The sequence below is a fragment of the Geotrypetes seraphini genome, chromosome 1 (genome assembly GCF_902459505.1).
Source record: "Geotrypetes seraphini chromosome 1, aGeoSer1.1, whole genome shotgun sequence".
NCBI lineage: Eukaryota > Metazoa > Chordata > Amphibia > Gymnophiona > Dermophiidae > Geotrypetes > Geotrypetes seraphini.
Genome location: NC_047084.1, coordinates 650,124 through 663,363, shown reverse-complemented (window position 1 = coordinate 663,363; position 13,240 = coordinate 650,124). Strand labels below are relative to the sequence as shown.

Here is a 13,240-nt window from a genome sequence, read left to right as displayed (position 1 = left end):
TAACTGATCATTCTAATAAAGGTACGTCTTGTTCTTATCGTATTATCGCTGTTTGTGATTATTACAAGCAAGTCTAAAGTATATTATTAAGTGCATTTAAATATTGCCACCTTTTTGTTTTCATTTATATGTTTATAAATCTATTTTGGTGCAGTATATATACATATCTTTCATATTTACCTTCCCGATTTCCTAAAGCAACCTTATCTACTCTTTATCTCCTCTAGAAATTACCAGATATCTTCCTCTTGTAATACGTTTTTTGTAATCCGCCTTGAACCGCAAGACAATGGTGGAATAGAAATCTCTAATGTAATGTAATGTAATGTAATAAACCTTGTAATATCCATTTTATTGTTAAATTTTTTAATGTAGCATATATATGTTCACATATATCTGTTTGTGTTATAAAAAGTACAGTCAATTTTTTAGGGACATTTTAATTGCTTGGTAAAATTAATGTTTAATTCATGATTCCAGCTTGTCATCAACTTTTAAATTAATTTGTTTGGTCATTATTTTTTTTATTTTTTCATCAGTTACCAATTCATATAAATTCATAACATTTTTACATTTTCAATAGATTCCGTTTTGCTTACTTTAACTTATTTACTTGAATGCATGTCTTTTTATGTCTTTATGTGATTTATTTCTTTTATGTGATTTAATTTGCGAAGACAGTTGACGTACTTCTTATACATTATAAGTTATTTTTGGCAAACTTGTACAGGTATTTTATTTGTTTTATTATTGTATCATTATAACGTGCATATTTAATAATTATTATGTGTCATTTATGTGTCATTTTTATATCCTATAAGTTCCTGAGGAAGGCCATTTTGGCCAATACACATGCGGGTCGAGCCACTGAACAGCTTTTTATGATTGACTGAATAAATTGCACACCAACATTACTACGTATCTTCACTGTAGTTTGTTCATTTATACTGAAGTTTATCACCATTCTTACTAACCATTTGAAGCAATTTTGATTAGTTGCTTTTTAAGAGAAACTCTGACTTTTGGAATTTTCACTTTGTGAACTGTTTTTTATTCTGTTTGATGCTTTTTGCGCTGTTGAATTGCTATTTGAAAAGCCACATATCATCCTGAAGTTTAATTTTCCTCACAATAAATATGATTTTGTTTCACTTTGTCACATTAGTGTTTTTGCAACTGAAGCAGCGCAGTGTGCACTAGTGCTGCCTGATTCGCGATTCAAATTGATTCACAGATTCCACTTCGGATGAATCAATTTGAATCGATTTGTTTTAGGAAAAAATTGAATTTACCGATTCGTCGGCCCCCTTGCTAGATACCCGTTCGGGCTTTCCCTATGCCACCAGAGTCCTTGCTTCTGATGTAACTTCTGATTTTGCAAAACCGGAAGTTACATCAGAAGCAAGGACTCCGGTGGCAGAGGGAAAGCCCGAACGGGTCTCTGCGTGCAGATCGGCGGCAGCAAGGCTCTCTCCTTCCCAGCCGGAAGTATTTCTCTTCTCCTCCCTGGCCAGGCAAAAGCGGCAGTAGCGAATGCAATTCACTACCCTGCCCCTACTCTGGGTGTCTTCTCTCCATTCAGTCGTCCAAGCGGAAACAGGAAGTTTTCACAGGGCGGGCCGCAGTGGAGAGAAGATGCAAGGAGTGGTGGCAGGAGTGGATCGCTAAATAACTACCGCCACCGGCAACATGTTATAACGTCAAAATAAAGGTAAATGGGGGAGGGGGCGTGGCTTGGACGCGCATTCCGATGGTCGGGTAAACGAATAGCTCCATGATCAAAAGCTATAATTTTTGAAATTACTACAAAAAAAATCAAAATTCAAAAGAAAAATATCTAAATATTGAAAGACAATGACGTCTAGCAAACAGAACAAAAGCGATTTAGGAGCAGGAGGATCCGGTACAGGAAGTAATAAACGATCAAAACCGGAGCCAAGCATCACTCCTTCAAAAGCTCCACTGCCATCAGATGACAACCTCGATGTAATGGAAGAATTAAGACAAATTAAAGAAATTGTTCTGGACAGCAACAAAAAACTACAAAAAGCTATTGAAGATGCAGCAGCATTAACTAAAAGAGTGGAAGTGACGGAAAACAGAATAAACTTAATAGAGGATAACCTTGAACAACTTAATCTGAACGCAAGACAAAACAAAATCATATGGAAAGAGGTAGAAGAAATTAAAAAAGACCTTGAAGACAGCCGGAACCGTGAAAGAAGAAATAATTTAAGAATAATAGGAATACCGGAAGGGGTAGAAAAAAATAATCCTATTACTTTTTTGGAACACTTTCTACCTAAAGTGCTACCATTAAAATTTAAAACACCACTGGAAATCGAAAGGGCACACCGGATACCAACACAAAGGAAAACTTCACAAACTGGACCAAGGACATTAATATTCAAACTACTGAGACATCAACAAGCGCTGGAAATCTGTCAATTAGCTAAAGAAAATAAAAATCTCAAATGTCAAGATTCAAAAATACATATTGTCCCTGACTTTGCGAGGGAAACTGCATTAAAAAGGAAAAATTTTTTAGATATGAGACCACAACTGAAATCTTTAGGAGCTAGATATGGGCTCCTTTATCCAGCAATAATGAAGATCACTATTGCAAATAAAACTCAGAATTTTACAGATCCAGCAAAACTACAAGAATTTCTGGATCAATATGAACAACCCATGACATCCTAAACATCTTAATGGAAAACCTAATGAGAAAAATGAGTATGTATAGATCTGTTAATACTTTACTAAAATATTCACCATATAAGAATTGATTTTATTAATAATATGACTTACAGTTAAAATTTAGAACTTGGAAGTGGATTCAAAAAACAACAGACTGGAACTACATGTGCTACAGCACACACATGGAACTATACAAAACCAACATTCTATGAAGGAAATAAAAGAAATAAAACAAACTTTATAAAAGTACATAAACTTATACTTTTTAAAGGAAAGTTTTATAAACATTTTGAAGAAAATGTACTTACAGAAGAAAACGTGGATTAAATGGAGATCCGAATGAAAAATTTACAGAGAAGTAAATATGGTAACTAAATATGGGAGTGGTTATATACAAACAGGAAATGTGGTTGATGGACAGGAAAAATCTCCAATCACGCTGCTGGGGAGTTACAAAATACAAAACAAAAAGAGATTGGTTGACAGAGAGAATATCCTGTAAAAGGAAGTGCTTCCGTTTTGATTCTAAAATGTTGCTAAGTTTGTTATGAAAGAGAGGAGATTCAGTCTGGAATAACACAGAATAAATCCAAAAAGACTGTGCTGTATGTAAGGTGTAACTGATTTTCTCCTTCTCAAATACTGAACTAGCTTCAAAGTTATTCAGCGCTTTTATTTCTCTGGCACTTTGACTGACGGGCTGTCCTCAATACTGACAAAAATAAAATCAAGTCCCTAGTCAGGAAACATCTTCATTACTTGCTCTCTTGAGGGAATGATGAATGTCTTGGACTATTTAGCAGAAACAATGAGAGAGGAATACTGAATCCTACAAGGTTGAACTGAATAGGCAACACAAAAACGTTTTTGGAGACAGAAATTGGGGGAAAGAAAAGAATCTAGGAGTCTTACAACTGGGAATTTTACCTAAATCTCTTCCTCACAACACAAATTGGAGTAAAGGTTGAAAAATAGACTGATTGCAACAAACATACCTATATAAAGACATTTTAAGACACACAGACTCCACTTCATGATCCACATAGTACTATTAAAATAATAATATTATTAGATATCAGTATAATGAATGTAAAGTTGATTCTTGATAAATTTATGCAAGATTGTAAATCTCATTGATAAATCTTATATAGATTTATCAAAAGATAAGATAATATTTTCTTATATGGATTTAAATACATTAACTTTTTATATAAAATTTATATAAGAAAATTATTTATTTGCTAGATATATAGGAAATATATTAGATAAAGGGAGATAAATTATTAGTAGTAAATAAAGAATATTTTAATTTAGCTTGGGGGAGTTATTTTAACCTAACCTCATCTTGCGTACCCAAGTAATCGTATTTAATAAGAGGGGGGAGGGGAGGGAGGGAAATAGGGATACGGGAGGGAATGGGAAAGAAAGATATATAGGAGATATAGAAATAATAAAAGGAAATTATAATTTATTAAATATATTGGGAAAATATATTAATAAAAAACATTATATATCATTATATAGAAAATATATTATAAAAATTATAATTATAAATGTCTCTTAAAATAATATCTTTGAATGTTAATGGTCTAAATCATGTTATAAAAAGGAAAAAAGCATTACTGTTCTTAAAAAGGCAAAATGCAGATATATGTTGCATACAAGAGACCCACCTTTCAAACATTGAATCTAATAAGTTGACAGGTGGTTGGATAAAGCATTGTTTTTATTCACCAGCCATAGGGAAAAAAGCAGGTGTTGCTATTCTAGTGAATAAAAAATGCTCAGCTTTATTTAAATTAAAAGAATCAGATGTTCATGGCAGATGGGTAAAAGTGGAAATATGCATGGGAAATACAACCATGACGTTGTTTAATATATATGCCCCTAATTCAAAACAAAATGAATTTTTTAAGACTCTTCAACAACTGATCTTACCACTGGCTACTTCAAATCTAATAGTAGCTGGGGATTTTAATGCTGTTATGGATCCTTTATTAGACAAAAACCCAAGTAGATATATGAAATCGATGGGACTAGATAATTTGGTACAAACTTGTAATTTGACAGATATTTGGCGAATACTTCATTTTAATGGACGGGAATTTTCTTTCTGTTCTCATGTTCATAATTCTTTTTCAAGAATAGATTATATATTTATATCAAAACACCTAGCACATCAAGTAACACAAGCTGCCATTGATCCAATCATATTATCTGATCATGGTGGAGTGTGGATTGAAATTAAAATCACAGATCAAAATACAAATAGACCAATATGGAAATTTGATAATACATTGCTTGCTGACCCAATATTCTGTGAGAATTTTCAAACAAAAATGAAAGATTATTTTCAAATAAATGATAAAGATGAAATCTCTAGGGAAATATTATGGGATGCTTTTAAGGTATCAATAAGAGGACAAATTATTTCTTATTCGGCTTATCTTAATAAACAAAATAGAAAACAATTTTCTAATTTGGAAACAGAAATAAAAATTTTAGAATCAAAATTAATAGAAAAATGGGAATATTCTATACAACAAGAATTATTAAAACTTAAAGTAAAATACAATGAATTCTCATCAAAGATAATAAGAAAAGATTTATTCTCCCAGCAGGCATTGTATTATGGAAACTCAAATAAGTCGGGAAGAATATTGGCAAATTATCTCAAAGCGAAAAAAAAGAAATCAAAAATAATTGCTATAAAAGATGAAAAAGGTGACACATTAACACAAATTGAACCTATCTTAAAACAATTTCTAAAATTTTATAAATCTCTTTATACTTCCGAGACTTATTTAAATAAAGAAAAAGATGGTTTAGAATTTCTGAAAATGTTAGAGGGTCCAAAAGTTCCTGAACATATAAAACGAAGTTTGGAAGAGCCAATATCATTAAAAGAATTAGAAACAGCTTTGAAATCCCTTAGAGTTGGATCCGCTCCAGGTGGTGATGGATATACAGTGGAATTTTATAAAACATTTCAAAATTTATTATTACCCTATTTATTAAATCTTTTTCAATATCAACTTAATAAAGGATGTATAAATGGCACTATAGCAGAATCTTTAATTATTGTTTTACCAAAGCCAAATAAAGATTCCACATTGGTTTCAAACTATAGGCCAATATCTTTAATAAATGTAGATGGAAAAATATTAGCAAAAATACTTGCATTAAGATTGGCTAATGCTCTTCCCCATATTATAGGTATGCCTCAAACAGGATTCGTTGCTCAAAGACATTCATCTCATAATACCAGATTAGCATTCCATATGTTATACTTAACAAAGAAAATGAATGAGCCTACTTTTGCTGTTTCTTTAGATGCAGAAAAGGCTTTTGATAGAATAGAATGGACATTTATGTATCAGGCTATGGAATGGTTTGGTATAAGTCCTGGATTCATACAAATGATACAAACATTATATAGCTCCCCCTCTGCTAGATTATATATAAATAATACATTTTCAGAAAAATTTAATCTACAGAGAGGAGTTAGACAAGGATGTCCCTTGTCTCCTTTACTGTTTGATATAGTTTTAGAACCCTTAATATTAGCAATCCAACAAGTAAAGGAAATACAAGGTATACCTCATTCAGATAGAGAATACAAAATATCAGCTTATGCTGATGATTTATTATTATATTTGAGGAATCCAGAATCCACCATTCCACAATTGCTTGAACTAATTGATAAATTCGGAAAGTTTTCAGGGTATAAGATAAATTGGAATAAATCAGAAATACTTCCATTAAATTTACACTGTACAAAAGGTTTATTTAATACATTCTCTTTTGTTTGGAAGGAGGATACTATTAAATATCTTGGAATTTGGATTTCAAAAGATTTAGAAGACACAATGAAAATTAATGAAAAATGTTTATTACAAAAAGTGACAGAGATGTGTGAACAATGGAATCCTTTACATTTATCTTGGTGGGGAAGAGTACAAACAGTTAAAATGATGATCTTACCTGTAGTTTGTTACCAAATGGGAATGATACCAGTTTTCTTTCAAGAATCTTTTTATACAAAGTTAAATAAGGTATTGACAAAATTTATTTGGCTTGGGAAAAATCCCAGAATTGCTTTAGTGACATTACAAAGACCAATTGCGGAGGGAGGGGTAAATTTTCCCAACTTCTATAGGTATCATCAAGCCTATATTTTACGTCAAGGTATGTATTGGATCCTCCCAGAGCCCACTGATAATATTCCAGATTGGTTCTGGCTTGAATGGAGACTCATGTTTCCTTTACGTCTCAGTCATGTAGTTAGTATCAAAATGCCAAGGCTATACAAAGAACATAAAATATTCATGGATACATGGAAAACTTTAAGATATATAAGTAATCTAACTCCTATTCCAATTAGTAAATCAACAACTCAAACGATTTGGTTAAACCCCAAGATCAAAATAGGCGGTTTCAAAATAATCTGGAAAAACTGGATGACAGCAGGTATTCGTATTTTAGATGATATAATAAAAAATGGAAAGTTGCTGGAGTTTTCACAATTGCAACATAAATTTGATCTTAAAAAAACACAATATTTTAAATGGTTGCAATTGAAGCAATCCATTCAGGTAGGGTTCCCTGAATGGAAAAATCTTACTAATTATCACAGTTTGGAATTCCTGTGTTTCCAGATTAATTCAACAGGTCATGAAGCTGCACAGTGGTATAAATTAATATCCGGTTATATAAATAAAAAACCTAAAAATGGTCTTAGAGACATTTGGAGCATTGAGATAAAGCACCAAATTAGTGCATCTCAATGGCCACGACTTTGGTCTTGGAGGCTAAAATGTACGGTATCAGCATCTATGAGACAAACTTGGTTTTTTCTTTTACATAGAGCTTTCTGGACCCCTGTTCGATTACAAAAAATAGATAGCTCTAGGTCAAATAGATGCTGGCATTGTCATGTTGAAATTGGGACATTAGATCATCTTTTATTCTATTGTCCATTCATCTTAACATTCTGGAAATCAATCTGGCCCCAAATAAATAGGATGTTAGAAAATCCGGTAGCCTTGACATATGATACCATATTATTTGGAACAACTATGAGAGCAAGAAGTCAAATATCATCAAGTAATAACAAACTTCTTTTTATTTTAACTGGAATAGCAATACAACAAATCACATTCAATTGGAAAAAACATGACAGATTAAATTATACATTCTGGTGGAATTCTGTATGTCATATATACAAAATGGAGCTCAATATAGCAACACAAAAAGGACATATAGATAAATTTCAAAAAATATGGAGACCATTAACTGAATATTGTAAAGAATGATTAATTTTCCCATGTATAGAATTTGATTAGAAGAAAAAGGGATCATATCTCTAAATATTATATAATATATTAATACTTGATTTATAATATGAAATATGGAAAGAATAGCATTTAAAAATTTTATTCATGTATTACTGAATAGAAGGGAGGGGGAAGGGGATGGGATATTATTATATTAACTAAGAATTATATAAATTTAGTTTTCTGAAATATTAGTATGAATTTATATTGTTGATGTAACATATGAAAATGAATAAAGATTTCTCATTCAGTACTGATAGGGAGGGAGGGAGGGAGGGGAAATTATTATATTCAATAATAATTATATTAATTTAAATATCTTACATAATATTATAACTTTATAAAATATTGATTTTCTAAAGAAATTTTAAATTTGATATTAATCTGTAAGTTAATCAAGTGTGATTATTCAAGTTTATAATGAATTTATTTAAAACACTTGTTGTAACATAAGAAAATGAATAAAGATTTATAAAACAAAGGTAAATGGGGGAGAGGGGAGATGGACTTGGGGGAGTTGGTGGATTGGAGGAGAGATGGGGAGAAGATGGATGGGAGAGGTGAACTTGGTGGAGGGGGGGAAGATGAATTGTGGAGGGGGGAGATGGACTTAGGGAGATCGGGAGAGGGATAGAAGAAATAATGGATCTAAAAACAGGCAAGGGAGAGAGATGTTAGACAATGGGATTTAGGGAGGGAAGGAACTTAAAGGGAGAAGTTTGACACAAGGGATGGTGTGGAGGGGGATAGAGATACTGGATAGGAGGGTAGTTAGAAAGAACATGGGAGAGCTGGTGGGGAAGGAGGGAGAGATGCTGGATGAAAGGGTAGTTGAGAAAAGGAGATATGGTGGATCTGGGAATGATGGGGGTCCATCGCTGCAGCTATGGGAATAGAGACGAAAAAAAAGAAAGATGCCAGACCTCCAGGGGAGGGAAGGGAAGGGAAATGGAAGGGGAGGACAGAAATGGAAGATGGATGCTTACCACGGTGAAAGAAGAAAACGACAAATGGGCAAGAGACCCTAGCAAGCAAGTTATCAGAAGACGTTTGTTGCAGAGCCTGGGCCCAACATGATTTGAAAAATGACCAGACAACAAAAGGTACATAAAATAATTTTATTTTCTGTTTTATGATTACAATGTGTCAGATTTGAAATTTGTATCCTGCCAGAGCTGGTATTAGACCGTGAACGTGAGCTATAATTTAACAGAGAGGAAAAGTATTTTGTTTACACCACAGCACCAGTGTGGGTAGGAGAGGGGGTAAAGAGGCTATAAAAACACCCAATTGGGCAGAAAAATTGAATCGAATCGAAAAATCGATTCAATAGGCTGAATCAATTGAAATATTTTTTCCTGAATCAGGCAGCACTAGGGTGCACCTAGAGGCCACCAGGAAAACTGCCACTTGCCACCTAAGCAGTCTTCACCTTAGGGTGCTTGTGACAATCTTCATGGGAAGATTGAGTGGAATGGAATTGAGCAGGTATTCACATTCATAGTAGAGCTTCAGAGAAGCTTCCAGATTTATCTAAGCTATAGAAGCTTCTCTACATGGGCTCTGTTAAACATCATGTATCTATGAGGACTTGCCAACCTGATTGGCCTTAGAGAATCCATTTTTGTATGACATGAAGGACAATTTAAAATTACATTTTTATGAAAAAAATATTTGTTTACCTGTAATGCATCCTGACGATTAGAGAGTTCAATACCCTCAGGTGGTTTAATGAGGTAGCAATGATTACAACACTTCTTGAGTTCCATCATGATGTTTAAGAAACCTGAGGTACTGCCCTTTGATCCTTTACTTAGAGCTTTATAATTTCTGGTTAGGATCCATCTAGGTGAAACAAATACAAAGGAAACAGTTACACTCTAAGTAATTAATATTGAATTTGTTAGAAGTGGAAAAATCCTTGAAACTAACATTTCCATTTGTGAAATCTGACTGATGCAGCCAGTTGTCCTGGGTTCCACAGCTCCAGGGGGCCCCGTGGGCCTGCATGTCTTCCTCTTCACCCCTTACTGGTCCATCTCCCTCACCTTTTAAAATGCATTTTTGATTTGTAGGGAGCAGAAATTTTCTGGCACTGCCCGTGGTCTCCTCAGGGGTGTCACTCTGCTATGGTCTGCCCAGGCAGAAACTGGAAGTTACATCAGAAAGGGGAAGACCATGGCAGAGGGACGACATAAAGACTGAGGGAAGCACCAGAGAACTGCTATTGCGCTGGCAACTCCTTGTGAACCTAAAATGCCTTTTAAAACATGAGAGGCATCGGATTAAGGCGAGAAGAACGGGAAGACATGCCAGGCCACAGGAACCCCCTGGTGCAGCTGTTTTTAAAGTAGACTGGAGGGGAGTAGGTGGAAGTGAAGAGGAAGATATGATGGACTCAGACAGAGGAGAGGGGAAGAGAGATAGTGGACAATGGGATGAAGGTAGCGAAGAGAAAGTGAGATCCTGGAAGGAATGAGGGCAAGATATTGGATGAGGGGCAGTAGGGAAAAGAGATGATAGACCTGTGAGTGGTGTGCAAGGAAGGAGAGGTTCTGAATGGGAGAGTAGTTAGAGAAACAGAGAGAAGTTGGACCCAGGGATGGCAAGAGAAAGAGAGACTGAATGGGAGGGCAGTCTAAAAGAAACAGAAAACTTTGGACCTGGTGGTAGAAAAGAGAGAGGAGGGGAACAGGGAGAAATGTTGGACCTTGGGATAGAATAGAGGGGGAGATGCTGAACAATGGGATAGAGGAAGGAAATAGAAAGAGATGTTGCATCAAGGGGGAGAGAACATAAAAGAAGGAGCAATACTGGACCATGGGGGCTGGGGAGGCATAGGTGGGAAAGAGAGATGCTAGGAGTGAAAAGAAAGGGACAAGATTATATCAGGCAATGAAAGAAGGGTGGGAAGAGCTACAAGAGTGAAGGGGGTACTGGTAATAGATCTACAGTATGCGGAAGAGGTCAGAACAGGTGGCAAAAAGAGGAGTGAAGAGGATAGCGAGTACAGAGGTACAAAAGTAGATTATGTACTTACCCTGGTAAGCTCTTTTCCAAAACATAGGTGAGACATTCTAGACCAGTGTTTCTCAACTGGGTCCTGGAGTACCCCCTTGCTAGTCAGGTTTTCAGGATATCCATAATGAATTTGCATAAACTTGATTTGCATACACTGCCTCCATTATATGCAAATGTATTTCATGCATATTCATTATGGATATCTTGAAAACTGGCAAGTGGGTACTCCAGGACCGAGTTGAAAAACACTGTTCTAGACCATAGGGTTACTTCCCACTACTCGCATGAGCTGCAGAAGAAATCCATTCCAGGTTTTGCCTCCAGAGTACATCACAGGCTAGTTTTGAGCTCTTTTAGCAATCTGTACCCAAGAATATAGTCTAAACTATTGTTCTACTCAAACAACAAAACAGTACTGTTAACCGCCAAAAGAAGTGTTAAAGGAGTTCAGAACTACTTCCTCAACAGGTCATACATATGTACAAATTCTTCTTAAGCCCCAAAGGGCTGACCGGTCTCCAAGAAATAGATTGAATAAGCAGAAGGAGACTGAAATCAGTAGCTGAAATAAGCACAGCTAGGACGGGGGGGGGGGGGTCTAGAATGTTTCACCTATCTACTGGAAAAGAACTTACCAGGGTAAGTACATAATCTCCTTTTCCAGTGCAATAGGTGAGACATTTTAGACCACAGGGATGTACAAAAGCAGTCCCCCAAGAAAGCTAGGATGGGCTTGCTATGCCGGCCCTTAAGACCGAGGCAGAGTCCTGTCTGGCAGCAATATCCACTCTGTAGAATTTGGCCAACGTGTGAAAAGAAGACCACCTCACCGCCTTGCAAATCTCCCGAGGAGAAACAGATGTAGCTTCCATCCATGAAGAAACTACACTCATGGCAGAATGGCCTAAACAGAAATAGGGGACAGTCTCTTCACAATCTTGCGACTTCTAGGCGGTTTACATTCTATGGATACCCCCAGTGATCGTAACCTTAAAAGCGAGAGAACCTCGCATAATAAAATGAGCCACCACAAACAGGTGGCCAGAAAGCAAAACTCATTAGAGACCCTGCAACAATGCAGGAGCACCCTGCGCACGTCCAACTTCTTTAGCTGACATTGGAACCCGTCAGCTGAACAACCGGGAAACACTTCCAGATGGTCATAGCAAGCCGAGATCAACTTTGGCAAAGAGGAAGGAACTGTCCACTCTCAGGATCTCGGAGCAAAGAGTGTCAACACAACGCCTGCTATTCAGAAACTCTAGAGAGAGTGACCAGAAAAAACAGGCTGGAGTGTTAAATCCTTGAGAGAAGCAACTCTCAGCAGTTCAAAAGGAGCACTGGCAAAGCCAGACAGCACCACATTAAGTTCCCAGGCTGGGAACAGATTAACGGGCGGTCGGACCCGAAGATCTTGCTATAAAACCGAGGAACATCCGGATCTAATATCAAATAGACCGGCCACCGGGATCCTTATAGATGCCACCGTGAGGCCTTAAGCCAGACCTGCTTGGAGAAAGCATGTACCCGCAAAACCTGAGCTGAATAAAGGTGCATCTGTTTTTGGTCACTCCATCATTTGAAAGGTCTTCTACACCGTAGCGTAAACCGACACCGTGGACGACTTGGTAGGCCTAAGAATCTGTAGGTATGACAAGCTCCAAATAGCATTTATTATTTCTATTCTTTTGGGAGTTTTTTTTTAGGCTAAGCCATAAGAGCAAAATGACCCAGATCCTTCATGGCAACCGGGCCTGGGAGAGAAAGTCAGGAAAGACACTCAGGCAAAGACTGTATGCCACCCATAGCCGCATCAGATCTGTGCACCACAGCCTTCCATGCAAACTGAGTGCCATCAGAATGGCGCAGCCTGTGTGAGTTGCAATCCTCCAAAGGACCCGGCCAATCAGTGGCCAAGGAAGAAAAACTTATAGAACCACCACCGGAGGCCACAGTTGCTCTAGAGCAGTGGTCTCAAACTCAAACTCTTTGGAGGGCCACGGTTTAGATTTGTAGGTACTTAGAAGGCCGCAAAAAAATAGTTAATGTCTTATTAAAGAATGACAATTTTGCATGAGGTAAAACTCTTTATAATTTATAAATCTTTTATTTAACTGTTAAAGCAAAATTGTCATTTCTTTAATAAACAGAAACATGATGGCAGATAAAGAACAAATGTCCCA

The 13,240-nt window shown here is 36.1% G+C and overlaps 1 protein-coding gene across 6 annotated transcripts in view; it reads right to left on the bottom strand.

Annotated features, from left to right (window-relative positions):
* The window catches only part of CHD1 (chromodomain helicase DNA binding protein 1), a 621,819-nt gene that overhangs the window by 380,420 nt on the left and 228,159 nt on the right, over positions 1-13,240 (bottom strand). For all 6 annotated transcript variants that reach the window (XM_033962744.1, XM_033963070.1, XM_033962661.1 and 3 more), the window contains one exon: positions 9,719-9,881. In XM_033962744.1, the coding sequence (XP_033818635.1) occupies positions 9,719-9,881 (163 nt within the window). The remainder of the gene's footprint in view (positions 1-9,718; positions 9,882-13,240) is intronic.